Source organism: Neodiprion pinetum, chromosome 3, assembly GCF_021155775.2.
Source record: "Neodiprion pinetum isolate iyNeoPine1 chromosome 3, iyNeoPine1.2, whole genome shotgun sequence".
Lineage (NCBI taxonomy): Eukaryota > Metazoa > Arthropoda > Insecta > Hymenoptera > Diprionidae > Neodiprion > Neodiprion pinetum.
In genome coordinates, this window is record NC_060234.1 from 17,663,035 (window position 1) to 17,678,430 (window position 15,396).

Consider the following 15,396-nt stretch of genomic DNA (forward strand, 5'->3'; position numbering starts at 1 on the left):
ACTAACAGGATATGCTGTAACGCTAAATTCTGTTACCCTCGGATGAGGACTTACCGTTGACACTTTGGCGCGATTCTCTACTTATCCGCAATATCAAACTATAATAAAATAATTACGTTGGGCGCCAGACGCGTTAGCGTCAATTTTCAAACAATAATGTAAATCAATAAAGTTAACACAAAACCGTACAAAAGAGATAAATAGAGAACCCGTTGTATGGCTGGCTAGGCACAGGTACGATCGCGTACAGTACCCGTCAAACTTCTTGGCCATCGCGCGAGGTGGTGGGGGAAAGTTTGCGCATCGTACACTTACGTCCAAAAATAATATGTCAATGAAAAACACAATTTTTCATGATTGCGTTAGCTAATATAATAACGTTTACAGTAATTGGTATTAGTAAAGTGAGGAGAGTATTGTAATGATAAAAAAATGGGTAAGAACAGAACATAATATTTATTAAAAACTTATAGTACTGTAAGGACTCCAACCCCCTCCTAATCAAATTACTGCTAATCATCGTCATCAACTGGGAGGATAGATATGCCTTCCATTATGTCGAAACCAGCCGAAGCCGAGCTGGTGCCAGGGGTTGGTTTAGTTGTTTCATCATCATCATCAATTTCATCATCATCATCGTCGCTGTCACTTTCACTGTCGTCATCAGCGAAAATAATAAACTGTTCAGTGACCACGTCCACCACATGATCACTTTTAATATACTCATCTTCAATTTCTTTCACTTTTTTACAGAGTTTTGCCCATTCGCTAGGACCCATTGCAGCAACTTTCTCGTTCACCAGCTCTTTCACCTTTTCAAAATTCCACGTCACATTTTTACTGCTGACATATCCTTTTATATTTGCCCATGCCATCTCAATAGGATTCAGATCAGGATGATATGGCGGCAAACGGAGAACGGAATGGTTATTTTCAGCCAGAATGTTGTCCACGCTGAATTTTTTGTGCAGGTCTTTATTTAATTTTATTAAATTATATAACTCCGGTTTTAACATATTTTCGCGATATTGAATGTCTCTATCTCGGAGCCACTTCTGCATATCTGATTTTTTCGTATTGGATGTGGGGGCCAACTCACTCTGTTTATTGTGATACGAGGCGTTATCGACGATCACAACCGAATTCGGTGGCAGATTTGGCATAAGTTGGGAACGCAGCCATTTTTCATAATTTTCATAATTCATATTATCATGATAATCTCCAGACTTCGTGCCGGCTTTAAATAAAAGCAGTGCATTAGGCACGAAGCCGTTCTCGGATCCTGCGTGGACAATAACAAGGCGCTGCCCTTTTGATATTGGTTTTTTCAAACCTTGGGTTGATCCATCTGTCCAAGCCTTGGTGCTAGCATGAGATGAGTCCACATAAGACTCATCGGTGTATATGATGGGCCTACCTTCTTCCCTGAACTTTTTAATTTTTTGTAGGAATTCAATCCTAAGGAACCGAATATTAGTTTTTTCAATTAGCAGCTTTCGATTATTTTCTGTTTTCTTCCATCGAAAGCCCAACTGTTTTAAAACTCGTCGTAAGCTGCTTTCAGATCCGGTAAAATGAATGTCTTGTTTTAATTTTTCTCATAGCTTTTCTACGGTCGGAAGCTCCTTATTTGTAAGATGGTAATTGTGGACGCATCTCCTTATTACCGTTTGGTCAAAACTGTCAATGTCAGTCACCTTTTTTTTCCCCGATCTTTTTTTACCGGGAGTCCGGAATACGGCTAGCAAGCCAGACTTCTTTACTTCGTCCACAATTCGTCGCACTGTGCGAACAGAAGTTTTCGTGGCTTCTGAAGTCCGCTCCAACGCTTCTTTATCACTCTTTGCATCTTTTTTAAAAAAACAATAAACTTCGTAGACCATTTTTCTACTTTGTCTTTTCAAAACAATGTTCGTTTTTCGTGGCATCATGGAGTAACAAAAATCACAAAAGTCAACTAATGAAATAACAAAAACAAATTAACAACAACAAAGTCAACGAATTATAACAAAAAACTCAACTAAATTAGAACAAAAAAAACGACGAGTCAACAAAAATAACCTTAATCACTGAACGCGAGTGTACACAAGAGACCAGCGGGACGTTACAAACTAATCAGAGCGCGCCCCGCCTCCGCGTCCCGCACCGCACCGCCAAAGAGACCTATTTTTCGTTTCTGCGCATTCAAGGTCGTTTGTCCAAGAAGTTTGACGGATACTGTACATCCCGGTAGAGTGGCGGAATTCAAGGCAGCTAACAGTAATTCCAGAATTGAAGAAAATAACAAAATAAAGAATAAACTCCAGTCAAAAGGGAAGATGAACAGGTCAATCGATCATATATTGTCGAGAAGGTTACATGAGTGAGACAGGCAAATAAGATGATATCGACAACGGTAGTTAATAAAATAAATAATCGTTGTTCACAAAAATATCGGTAGAATAGCAGTAAATGGTAGCTTTAACACGAGAGACGGTAGCTAACAGAGAAAAATAGACGTAGGTCGAGAGATGCGATATAATGCAAGAGTTGACTTAAAACTACACGTCACTGGGCGACGTGATCTTACCCAAGTTGCAAATGACGCTACGAAAATTATTATTCTGTCAATTAGAACGAGAGAACTTTACTGCGATCGGTATAAAACAGCGTGACGATAGTTCGGTAGATGATACGACAAATTTACCATAAATTATATCCAGTAAGAGAGATTGACATTCGGTAACAATTTACCAAGTCGGCAAACGATCGACTAGATAGCCCTCGGTAGAATTATTCAGAAACGGTAGATTCGACAATTTAGAGTTATTACGTACTTGAGGAATTAAATAATGAATTCCTAAATATAACTTTTGAGAGAATACCAAAATACAAAGTTATGAGAGTGAGAGAATTTCGGAGAGTTTACAAAATAGAGAAATATACTAAAATACACCGCAATACAAAAGAATAATTCACAGAACTTAATTTAACAAAATACGGAGAAATAAATAACAGGCAAAAATAATATAAAATGGTCAATAGTAACAAAGAAAAATGTGGTAATATCTAGAGGTGATTCTACGCTCGCTTGTACTCCAAGGAACTCGATATACGATACAATAGGCACAAAAATAAATAAAAATATAGTAAGCGATAAGAGAAATAAAATATAAAGCACACTACTATTACAAAAAGAGTATGGAATAAACTATGAAGCCAATAGGGCTCAAAATACGATAGAAAATACAGAAGCAGGATAATAGAGATTCACAAATAATCAGAAAAATGATAAATACAAGAGAAATAATTATTTGGCAGCTACGAGGTCGCTCAGATACGAAAATAACAAATTACTGAAATCATGCAGTCACACGGCGGCTTACTGCAACTTTAAGTCGTGGACCATGATTCACACAAAACTGGCATCACACGATGCAACCAAGAAACAATAAATATAATATTAATGACCGAAATCATGCAGCCACACGGCGGCTTACTGCAACTTTAAGCCGTGGACCATGATTCACGCAAAGTCGATAAATACCATGAGAACGAATAGAATTTATGAGCAACTTCGTAACGGTACAATTCAAAGGCAGAAGCCTTACCTTAACGGTTGACCTCAGGCACACAAACTGACTCTATTTTAAATTAAACTTAGAATAATAAAATGAAAGTAGAAAGAAAGGAAAGGACTTGAATTTATAGGAAGAAGTTAACGGTAGTACAATGATCGAGAGTATGGAAAAACGGTAGATACAATAATGGTAGAATGAAAGGAAGAAGGATCGGTAGCTGAAATCGAGAGAATAATCGGAAGGATGCGGAAGAACGATGCTGTCACTCAGCAGGTCAAGCGTAGAATAGGAGGTCGTAGTTCGTCTCGCCGATCTCGCGGTTGTCGTGAGGTGATTCTTCTTTGATTGGTGGGTTGACCCCACCGCAAATAGGCCATCCCCCTGTGGCGAATATTGGTTACTGCGTGGTCATACGTTTTCCAAAAATTACCGCTAGATGTGGTGTAATGCGCTGCTCGCGATTTCGTCGTTGACACCAACTCGTACGATTTTGTAGTCGCTTCAATTTACGGTCCAGGCTGCCTATCATCGGGGACTTCTTTGACAGAGGCATACAGAGGGTGCCTCTCGGTCAAAGTTACCGGGTGGAGAGTGACGCCTCATTGTTCACCTCCACCGGCTTTTGTATAGGCAGTAGCTAGCTGCCTATACCTGAGGTCGTGCAGTCAGACGGTTGGCCAAACCGTGGACCACGACCCACACAATTAGTCCCTGCCGATAGGGAGGCAGCGTCGATCCTCAGAATGATGGCTTTATCAACCTGGACGTAGTGGTTTGGGGTCGGTCCGGCACCAGGCCGGTAAGTCGGAGGATGGCAGGCTACGGTCTGCCCTTCACGCCATCCTTACGGCATCCGATAGAGTTGGCGGCTGGTTCCTCTTCGAGGAATGATGACAAATGATAATTTTTATTGATTTTTTTTAGGTAAGTAAATATTTTTCGCTAAAAATCAATAAAAATTATCATTTGTCAAATTATTAATAATTTCGGATCTGCATTCCGTCAAATATATGCATATATTTATTGTTCAGTTGATGATTCTGGGTTTATAATACATATAAATTAATTTTTGTTGTATTTACGAAAAAAAAAGCATAATTTTAAACAGTCCGAAGTTTGAGGCTCGATATTTTTGAAACGGCTGGATTTACGCAAAATGTCAATCAGACCTTTTTTGTAGAGCATCAAATTTCCTATAAGACCTGATTTTGTCATACTTATGAAGTAGCTCGTTATCCCATCACAAAATTCCAAAGTTCAAAAAAAAATTTTCCCATGTTATTTAAATGGGAAATAGAAAATTACAAATCGCCACCTCTAAATATTAATATTAAGAGCTTATATTTTCACAGGGTCATTTTCTAGAGATACTCTGACGATTTTTCAATGTTCTTTGAAAAAAAAAAAATAGTCGGTTTTTTTGGGACACTCTAATGTGCATGGCAGTTAGTTGTTTTGTTACGTGCGGAGCGGTCTCGCACACGACGACTTAACCCTCTAGATAACCGTAGAGGTTTATATTTAATTTTGTGTGGGTAGGTTGGTGATCGTCCTCTACAGGGCGATCCTTGTGAATAGGGTGGAGGATTTATTATTAAAATTTTAGAAATGTTTACGATAGAATGCAAGCTTTTTAATGATCAAATAAAATTGGAAAGCAAGAAAATTGGTGACGAGGAAGCTTACAGGAAACGTTCTTAACCTAATGTTTCATTCATTCGTCTACTCACTCTTGGGTGGTTTCTACTCACTCTCTCACTTGATTATGATTACACTTATCACTACACGGCTCGACTGAGTTCGTGGCACAGCTTTAAACACTTATTCCAGCTTCAAGGACTAACGCCACGACGCGAGACGCTTTTGAGTACCGCTTCTAGATTTAGAGGGGCTCCCACTCTAATCGTCGGTGACTCTAAGTCTGATTCTCTTTACACAACAGCTTTGAAGGAGCCGGGTTCCGTAGATGTCGTTATTAGGCTGTTTCTAACGGGACTAACTTCGCTCGCTCGTCCAACACTCCTTGGAGCGTCAGACAGCGAGCGAGGTTTTTGCTGATTTTACAATGCAGAACAAAAGCTCGCCTCGCGATGATCATTCTAGAAGCGCGTGATCTCGCGCTCGCCTCATCCCGGTGTTGATTACACCCGGAATCTGGCGGGCGCGGGAACGCTGACGGTGCATCGGTCAACTGCGCCGCTGCGGTTTCGTCGTGCCACGAACTGAATTATAAGATGGTTGAATTATATGTATTTAATTGTGAAATTAAGGCTATGCTTCCTCGTCTATTTTAAAAGCGAATTAATAATTAATGATATGGTTATACAATGTTATACTTGGGTATATGCAGCGTTCGTGACAGTTTCAATTTTTATTTTTGTTCATTCTTTGATCGTTGGCCAACGAATTGCAGATTGCATGAGGCACGTGCAAGTACAAACAGACAAACGAGTTTCAAATAATAATAAATAATGATAAAAATAAAAAATATTTCAATTCCGTATCTGAGTGACTTCGTAACTATCGAATAAATAATTCTTTCGTATTTGTGTATTTCTTTGCTTATTTGTAAATCTCTATTAGTCTACTTCTGTAATTTCTACCGTATCTTGAGCCATATTGGCTTCATCTTCCTTTTCTTAATTTTTTGTGCTAGTACTGCTTATTATATTTTATTTATATTGCGCTTATTGTATCGTAAATTGAGTTCCTTGGAGTATAACCGAGCGTAAAGTTAGTCGCTAAATACTGCCGAACCTTTCCTATTGCCATTGACAATCTTATATTATTTTTTCTTGTTATTCTTTTCTTTGTATCTTTCCGCAGTACCGTATTTCTGTGTTGAATTAAGTTCTGTGTATTATCCCTGATTTTATTGTACTCAGGTGTATTTAATGTATTTCTTTATTTTGCAAACTCTCTGAATTGCTCACTCTCTCGAAATTATATTGTAAGGTTTCTGGATGTAATTTCTCGAATTTTCAAATATTGTAAATTATTAATTCTCTCGTCTGCGCTACCACTTTTGTAAACCCTTAATGAGTGTCAATTCTTCATACCAGTTAAAATCTATGGTAAAGTTTGTCTTATTCTTCCGCTATTATCTCTCGCTATTGACCCGTTCATTTTCCCTGACTTGAGTTTATTCTTTATTTTTTTGTTTCTTTAATTCTTTAGTTATCGTAAGCCGCCTTGATTACTGCCACTCTACCAGTTCGTGTGAGTACCTTAGCCTAGCCAGCCATACAACGGGTTCTCTAGTTATTTTTCGTATTGTTTCGTATTGTCTCATATTGATTCCAATTATTGTTTGAAATTCGACGCTAAAGCGTATGACGCCCAACATTTGATTTTGTTATAGTTTAGTAATTTCGAGTTATTGGAGAATCGCGCCAAAGTGTCAAGTAAGTAAGTTTTGAAGATAGAGTAGAGATATGCACAGTAGGTAGCTTAGGAAACTAAGAATGATTTATTACCGACGTACAGATATTCCTGAGATGTTCAATATCTTGACGTAAATTAACTGCAAGAGGATGTGCAACAATATTACACATCGCAAGAAGAAGACGTTTGTAATACACCGGTTCCACAGCTAAGACGCTAGCACGTTCATAACTAGAAACATGGTCTAGTTCAATAGTGTTTGGTTATAGCAGTGTAGTTTTCATCTAGGCCATGAATGTTCCGTTTGTGCTCCTTAATTTTAGTGTGTAGTTTTTTAGACGTACTAATCATCAACGATAATCAGTTCATCAAAACTGTCTAGTACCACAAATCCACGTGGTCACCAAGGTATTCACATTATCGTTCGCACCACCCTAGATCATACAAGACCGGTACGATCAACTGCTTGGTGGACAGAGCCATTAGATTGTCTAGCTGAGAATTTCATAATAAGAATCTTTCTTTGATCTATGACGTATTACGCAAGAACGACTATCCTTTAAACATATACAGAAGAGGCACCTCTTGATCTTGTCATCTAATGACCCCAACAACAATGATCTTGATGACGTTCCAATCATTCCAAAAAATTTTGTGTCTATTCCTTATGTTGCTGCCTTTTTTGAGTCGTTAAATAGAATTTTCGCTAGGTACAACATCCAATTTGTTGGAAAAAACAAGCATGACTTATGTCCATTTTTTGACTCAGGCAAAGACCGTTTACGTATTAAGAATTTTCGTCTCTTCAAGCACCAGTAAGAATATAATGTGTAGGTGAAATGTTGTAGGGCGGCTGGATGGTGTAGTAAAGTAAAACTCCGACTAAGCATCTCTAATCGCCAGGTTCGATTCCTGGCTCCGTCGTTAATTTTTCGAGATCACCAAATTTTCGAATTTACACTCCTTCAAAGACCGTTTACCTTTGGACAAGCGTTTTTGTGTGGTTCACAAAATTCCCTGCAAAAACTGCGATAAGATATACATTGGGCAAACAAGTAGGCAATTACATACTAAAATTAAGGAGCACAAACGCAACATTCACGGCCAAGATGAAAATTACACTGCTTTAACCAGACACTCCATTGAACTAGACCATGTTTTTAATTATGAACGTGCTAGCGTCTTAGCCGTGGAACCGGTATATTACAAACGTCTTCTTCTTGAGATGTGTAATATTGTTGCACATCCTCTTGCAGTTAATTTACGTCAAGATATTGAACATCTCAGTAATATCAATACGTCGGTAATACATTATTCTTAGTTTCCTAAGCTACCTATTGTGCATATCTCTATCATCAAAACTATCTTGTTTCGCTTCTATCTTCCTAAATCATATCTGTGTCTGTTACTAGCCGGTAATCCTTTCTTCTAGTCCGACCGTTGTTGTCTCAGCGTCTCTAACGGTTATCTAATTTCAATGTCTGTCCTTCCTTGCTAGTAAATTTGCTCCAAGATGCGAGCTTGGGAGTTTCGTATTGCACTGTATAATTGTAATGTAGCAGTGTATTTTGAAATTTTATTCTGTGAATCTGCTTCATCGTTATGTCCACATCAAGTTTTATTATCCAAAAAATTCTCGCACCAGGTGGATATAACCCCTTTTCTCTGTTAAATTAAATCGCATTTACTTGGTGATGTGCTTTTTATGCTATTTTAAGCTATTTTTTAAGTTGTATATCTTTATTCATTATTTATCTATTGATTGATTTATTTTTTTGTTTTTATTTTTTCTATGTATGATGTTTTTTTTTCTCCTTTCTCTCTTTCTGTAGAGAACCTCGGCTTGTTATTGTGACAGATTATTTAAAAAAATTCGTTCTAAGGAGGGCCTGCACTCAGGCCGACACGTGAACAAGTTGGAGATTTTTCACTGACCTGCATATCTAAGAATCAAATAATTATTCGTCAGTATCGAGGTCAAGAAAATCATATTCGTACAATAATTTTATTTAACAGTATCGTAACCAGGATGATATATTTGCCAGAAATGCGGGACCGTTCTTGTAGATGCTTCTGCGCAGTAACACGAATCGTACACCCTCGCCATCCGCACAGTATGATAATTTTGTAGCCAATTTTGAAGTATCAAAACGTTTTGTGTTGCACAGATTGCGTTGGGTACTATATGCACGTCACATCTTAGAGACACAGCTGAAGTTTTTTGCAAGGTTTGAAGCGATGGACAGCGAAAGTCCGGCAAATCGATGATTTGAACTTTAAGGACAATTTTAGGCGACCAATCTCGTTTTTCTTCTCCTTTCACGTACTCGGTTTCAGCTTTGCACAGCCTGTCTGATGGTCAATTGAACTTCCTCAAACGGTATGTTTCCACAGCTCCAAGGTAAGCCGTGAAAATCGCGTTCCAATCAAGAATTTTGGCTTTTGTGTTTAACGTCCATAAAATCACATCCGTAAGGTGGCTTGAAGAAAAAAGTTGATAGAGGTACTTCCGAGTAGATTGGAATTATAGCAAATTATTTCAATATGAAGGTATCATTGTAAGGTCTATGGAAGACTTTTATGTCAAAGATAAGCTTCACCTTTAAATTGTGCGAGATAGTGGAACCGGGTCAGCTTTTATACGAACTTTTTCACCCCGCCACTGAGTGGGTTGTATTCGACAATACGATCGCGAACAATCAAGCAATGCGCCGATGTTTCAGCGGGAAAGTTGGCTTTAGCTTCAAATTCAAGACGGATGTCGACAGGTCCGTACTTCAGAGATTCGTTTTGTTTTGAACAGTCGATAACGAATGGGGGGCGTCTCGAAGAAATTCACTCTTTATCAGCAGCGGCTCGGGGTTCTTGTCGTAGTAGGTAGCTTGGAAATTTGCGTACATCTCGTACAGGAGCGCGTACAGACTATGACCCATGTTGAGGTTCAGGTTACCGTACGGATAAGATTAAAAGTTTGAAAACAGCTTGACGTCCGTGATATTACAATGATCGAAATGACTTGCGTTCTTGCCAGTCTTGTTCTTTCGACTTGTTTGGAAACCCAAAATGACGTATCGAGGTTTTTCAAGCTAAGTGGAAGTTTTCACAGTCCAAACGTGTTTCGATGTTGTGGGAAGTAAGGGATATTCGTACAATTCCCAACTGCGGAAGCTCATCGAAATAGGCGGATTTTTCTGAATGAAATTTAGTAGATCAACTTTTTTCTGATCCGCGAGTTTCAAGTACGGTATTAGCCATTCCACTGCATTGATCATGATTTTGAATTCCTCCTTTTGAGTCTGCACGATTGCGTTGACGTCAGTTTTTGATCTTGTCAAAATTAACTCACGTTTAGCGTTGACAACGATCTTGCGGTAGTCTTCAGCGAAACACAATATCATACTGAGCGGTATTAGTACGTCAAAATTACCCTCGGCATCGGTTAATTTTTTCTTCTCTTCTACATCAAGCCATCCAGCGTTCTCCATCAGCCAAGTCTGGCCAGGGTGCAGGGAAGCGTAACCCTTGATAAGACTTGTCAAGCCAACGATCTTGCTTCTATCAATCTCAACTACATCAATTTCAGAGCGAATTTCTTCAAATAAATGACAGATCGCGTTGTTTACGAGCTGTGTGTTCACAGTAGCTGTACCATCAGGTTTGAGGAGTCGTCCATGGATATGTACCGAACTTTTGCTGGGTAATATGCATAAATCCTAGTACTGAACGGTAGGTCGAATTTGATCGCTGTTGTTGAAAGTTGACGAAGCGTAAGGTTTGTGAGCGTAAATCTCGTAATGCGCAACGGATTCGTCAAAAATGACTGATGTTTGAATGTTCAAGATTTCTTCCTCCATGATACGTAGCAGATGATAAAACAGCAAAATCGGATTTTTAGTTGTCGGAAATTCTTCTTCCAAAAGGTGTCAGTTCCGGACCCAGAGCTATCAGGAACTCCACGTTTCGAGGTGTTGAGGGTTTGAGAATCGATCGATGACTGACTTAATCGGGGCATGTCGATTTATTGATATACCTACTCTTTGACAGTCTGTTATATACAATTCCCATCGTTTATTGCGATCTGATATGTAGTCTCACGGTAATAACTTCTCTACGAAAATCAACCAGGTCTCCGTCTTGATCAACCAACCGGATTTGAACGTAATCTATGGTCCTGACGGCGATCCGAAGGTAAATGACGTGCGACGGTAGGTACTTCCACGATCTTATATCCTGGTGGGATAGTCGGGAAAAACTCGTGAATAGTGTGTACTTTGTGTCCATTGACGTAGGCGCCTGTTGAAATGCTACACTCGACTCGCAACGCGTTGACCTTGAGTATAGTTACAGGCACGTCTGATTCGTGAGTTTTATCAACCTCCAATACACGTGGTGTAAATCCCAAAACTTGAGCGATGGAATCGTTCGGCTCAAAATTGATCGTGTGGTTGCATGTGATTTCGCTGCGTAATGTATTATTGTTGGGATTGATGCTGAGCCTGATATCTGTATTTTTTAGCACGTTTTGAAGATACTTCTGTATGTCCTCGATCTCGTAGCTGCCGGTAGGTATGGTGATCACTTTATCAGCTACGTAAATTTTATTGTGACCAACATCAACGTTGGGAATCGAATTAAAGGTTAACAATTCTACCAAGCTAAGAGCATAACTTTTATCACGAGCAAGTTCGATCGGTGGGAAACATTGTGCCTCGAGAATCGAAGAGGTTCCCGAAATCGTTAACGTTGATGAATCATCCATGACTGCGAGTGGTAAACTAACTTTGATGAATCATGCACCATATTTATACAGCTCACCACTCAGAAATTTCAGACACAAGTGTCCGCATTCAAATGTATCATAATCCTGGTACCTTTCATGATTGTATTTAACACTACCAACGCCGAGGTATTTCATGAGGTCTGAGGGTGCTTGAAGGTTGACGAAACTGTCAAATTGAATTTATTGTCGCGTTTCTTGTATGCAACCCAGTGTGTTCCCGGACCGTCTTTGTCGTCAAGCTTGATTATAGCTGACTCGTTTTTCGTGGACCGTTTTTGGGCATTTCATTACGCATGAAAACACCGCGTAAATGCGGAACTTTGAAGATTTTTGCATATTTTAACAAGTCCCAATCAGTCAGAGCCCGACGTGGTAGCATCGCATCTAGTTTTTTGAAAGATGGAGACCAAGACCTGTTTTGTACGGTTTCATATCAAGCCCTTCGCCCAACGCGATAGCTTCCATAGTTGTGTCGTTTGCTCTCTTCCTGTTCTCGTTTAGCAGCATTTGCATAGTTCACAGCTTTTGCTATACCTGCCACACCACCGGCTAACGCGCCTGTAGCACTGAGTACAGCGAAAATAGGAATCAGAAACGGTAGAAAACCACCGACTTTTGACGATACTGGTAGGACGCGAGGTGTTCGCACTTTACATTTACCACCCGCTTTTTTAACGGCGTTTTCAGCTTCCTTTAGCGCAGATTCGATAGCTACTTTTGCATCGTTGCTTGGAACCATAGAACGTTTTGCAGCATTTATAATTTTTCTCAAGGTCACATTTTTTGGTCTTCGAATTCTCATTCCAAGTTTTGATTTTACTTTCATTGTATTAGCTATTGCCCATACGGCTGCTTTTTCACCCAAATTGGCGTTCGTCGCGAAAACCTATTTCCAAGCTTTCTCAGCCCACACCCTATCAGCCTCGTTTTCAACCTCAAGATTTTCGCGATTCTGCGAGCAAGCAATGTCGTGGTCCTTGCAACCTGCGTCGAGAAGATTGATTCCCGGATCACCCCGCACGAGTCTCTTTGTTAATTTTGTACCAGGACCACAGTACTGATAACCAGGTACATGCAATTCGACTGGAAGGCTGTTGATGATTTCATTCACCAGACCCGTGCCACGATGTTGCCGCCTGCTACTTCGTTTACCTCTACACACGATCATGTTCGTGCGTTGACTGAAGAAAACTGCTTCAAAACGGAATATTTATAGCAAATCCGATCAGTCATGTCCGAGATGCGGTTTGAGAAACAACCTACTAAGCTTTCCGTGATGAATTTTGACGAACTTTCGGAGCAAAATGTCGAAACGCACAAACGGCACGGTGAATTACTCCCGAACAGTGTACGTGCAAGATTCCTTGGACCGTCGAATCGTGGTAAAGCTAATCTGTTGCTCACACTTATAACCCATCCCAACGGACTTAGATTTGAAAATATATATATCTACTCAAAATCTCTCAACCAACCGAAATACCAATTATTGAAGCAATTGTTGGACAATGTTCGGAATATGGATTATTTTGCGTTTACCGAGCGTGAGCAAGTAATTACACTGGGAGAAACACGACCCAAGTCAATAATCGTATTTGACGATGTAGCGTGCGAGAAGCAGGTCAATATTAGAGCCTACTTTTGCATGGGTAGACATCACGACGTTGACTGTTTCTATCTCTGTCAGACGTACACGCGTATTCCCAAACATCTCGTGCGCGACAACGTAAACTTATTCGTGTTATTCAAACAAGACGATATGAACCTGAGACACGTATACAACGATCATGTAAACACCGATATGTCTTACACAGAGTTTAAAAGTGTGTGCTCTGCATGCTGGAACGGTGAGAAGTACGTGTTTCTGGCGATCGACAAAGACAGTGAGCTTAACGAAGGACGATACAGGAAGGGATTCGATTCTTTTGCTAGCCTGGAAAAGAAATGAAATCTAACGTTTTCGAGCAAGAGACGCAGTAGCATTGCAGACTCAGTTGCGTCAACATGCAGACCTCAGAAATTTCCAAGGAAAAAGATGTCCTACATCAAATCGCTCAAGCAAGTGCTGCGATCCGTCGAAAACACAGATTGCTCATATCGGGCAAGGAATCTACGGTTCAGAAATTGAGAGACGTTTTCAAACCAGTAGTGACTCCGTTTCAAGAACTGGTGAATCGTACAAAAGATACTAAACCTGTGAAACAAAAGGTGGAAGAAATTAAAGAAGAAATGAAGCAGATGAAAAATGAAACCAAAAATGAAACTGTCTCGGAAATGGACGATTCCTTTGCTTCGGCAGGAGATGAAACAATCGTAGAAACACCGGTCGAGAAAATCGAGGATGACTATTTTGCACTGATGAGAGATGCGAAGACGAAAGGTGAATTGGACAACGTGTACGGTGTACGCAACCTCTCAAACGGACTTATGATTGGTGATTCGTTGATATCTCTCGAGAGTGACTACATCTGTATTGGCGATACGCTTTACCCGAAAACAAAGGGTGTGCTGGAACTTTTGTTCAAAAAGAAGCCTGACGGGTCTTATGGGAACGCCGAAGATCGGGAAAAATTTCAAAAACATAATCCTCGCAACGAACGCGCATAAAAAGTATTACTCATCAGATGGGGCTGTTCGGAACGATAACAGTTAGAAATTCATAAATGTCAATGCCGAATTGATGGATTATTCCCCATCACCTCGGCGAAAGGGTAAAGGTCTACTTTCGCAAGCTATGATCACTCGACAAGGTGTTGAAACGGAATACGTTTTCTGGGATGATCCAAACGAGTTCGTGGAGCGTCTTCGTTTACTCCTGGCATCTCAGGCAGCAGGAAATCCGAGTCACAATAACAAAATAATCTCCATTATCGAAGAACTACGCGACGCAGGAATCATTTATTAAGCAGCTCCCATCGCTTTAGCATTCATTTCCGAGATGAGCGTCGCGGTGTTTGGACGGCATCTGGATAAAAACACGGGTACAAGCATTCGCGGTCCTCTGGGTGTCGGATTTCAAATAACAGTGGACGGGAATTACGATATACAGAATAAAAGACTGTGCAATGTCTCCGATTTCGTAGAGCAAACCAATGCTGTGACTTTAAAAATCTCACGTCGAAAATTCAACGTGCTGCAAAAACTAATCAACTACCTCGATCAAATGATCAAAGCTTTAGAGATCACATCGGAGAAAGCCTTGGATACCTTTTACACAGACTTTAAACAGGCAGAGACCTGTCGATTCGAAACGCTGAAATCAATTCCAAATTGGACACCAGACTAAGAGCGATAATATATGAACGAGAAAAAGCTAGCGCTGGTGACGGAACTGCATGAGCCGGCGCGTCGGAATTACCCGCGTCGCCGCGTAGACGTGCGCGGCATCGACGAGACCTGGCATGCAGATCTTGTTGATACGACTTCTTACGCTGGACAAAACAAAGGCTTCAAGTATATGCTCACAGTCATTGATATTTTTTCAAAGTACGCGTGGGCTGTACCGATAAATAGTAAGTCCGGGGATGATGTTACAAAGGCGATGGAATTTGTGCTAACGCAAGAACGTATACCAAAAAAATTACACGTGGATAGAGAAACGGAATTTCGCAACTCAAAATTTGAAACCCTTATGTCACGCCACAGAACTGAACTTTACTCTACGTACAGTAACTT

General features: G+C 40.1%; 2 protein-coding genes across 5 annotated transcripts in view; both read right to left on the bottom strand.

Annotated features, from left to right (window-relative positions):
- The window catches only part of LOC124213602 (diphthine methyltransferase), a 93,203-nt gene that overhangs the window by 21,242 nt on the left and 56,565 nt on the right, over positions 1-15,396 (bottom strand). The gene's annotated exons all lie outside the window — the stretch shown is intronic.
- On the bottom strand, positions 365-1,883 carry LOC124213606 (uncharacterized). Its single transcript, XM_069134841.1, has 2 exons — positions 1,668-1,883; positions 365-1,532 (listed from the first exon to the last, which is right to left on the bottom strand). Exons 1-2 carry the CDS (start codon positions 1,881-1,883, stop codon positions 513-515), a joined length of 1,236 nt encoding a protein of 411 aa, XP_068990942.1. The 3' UTR covers positions 365-512.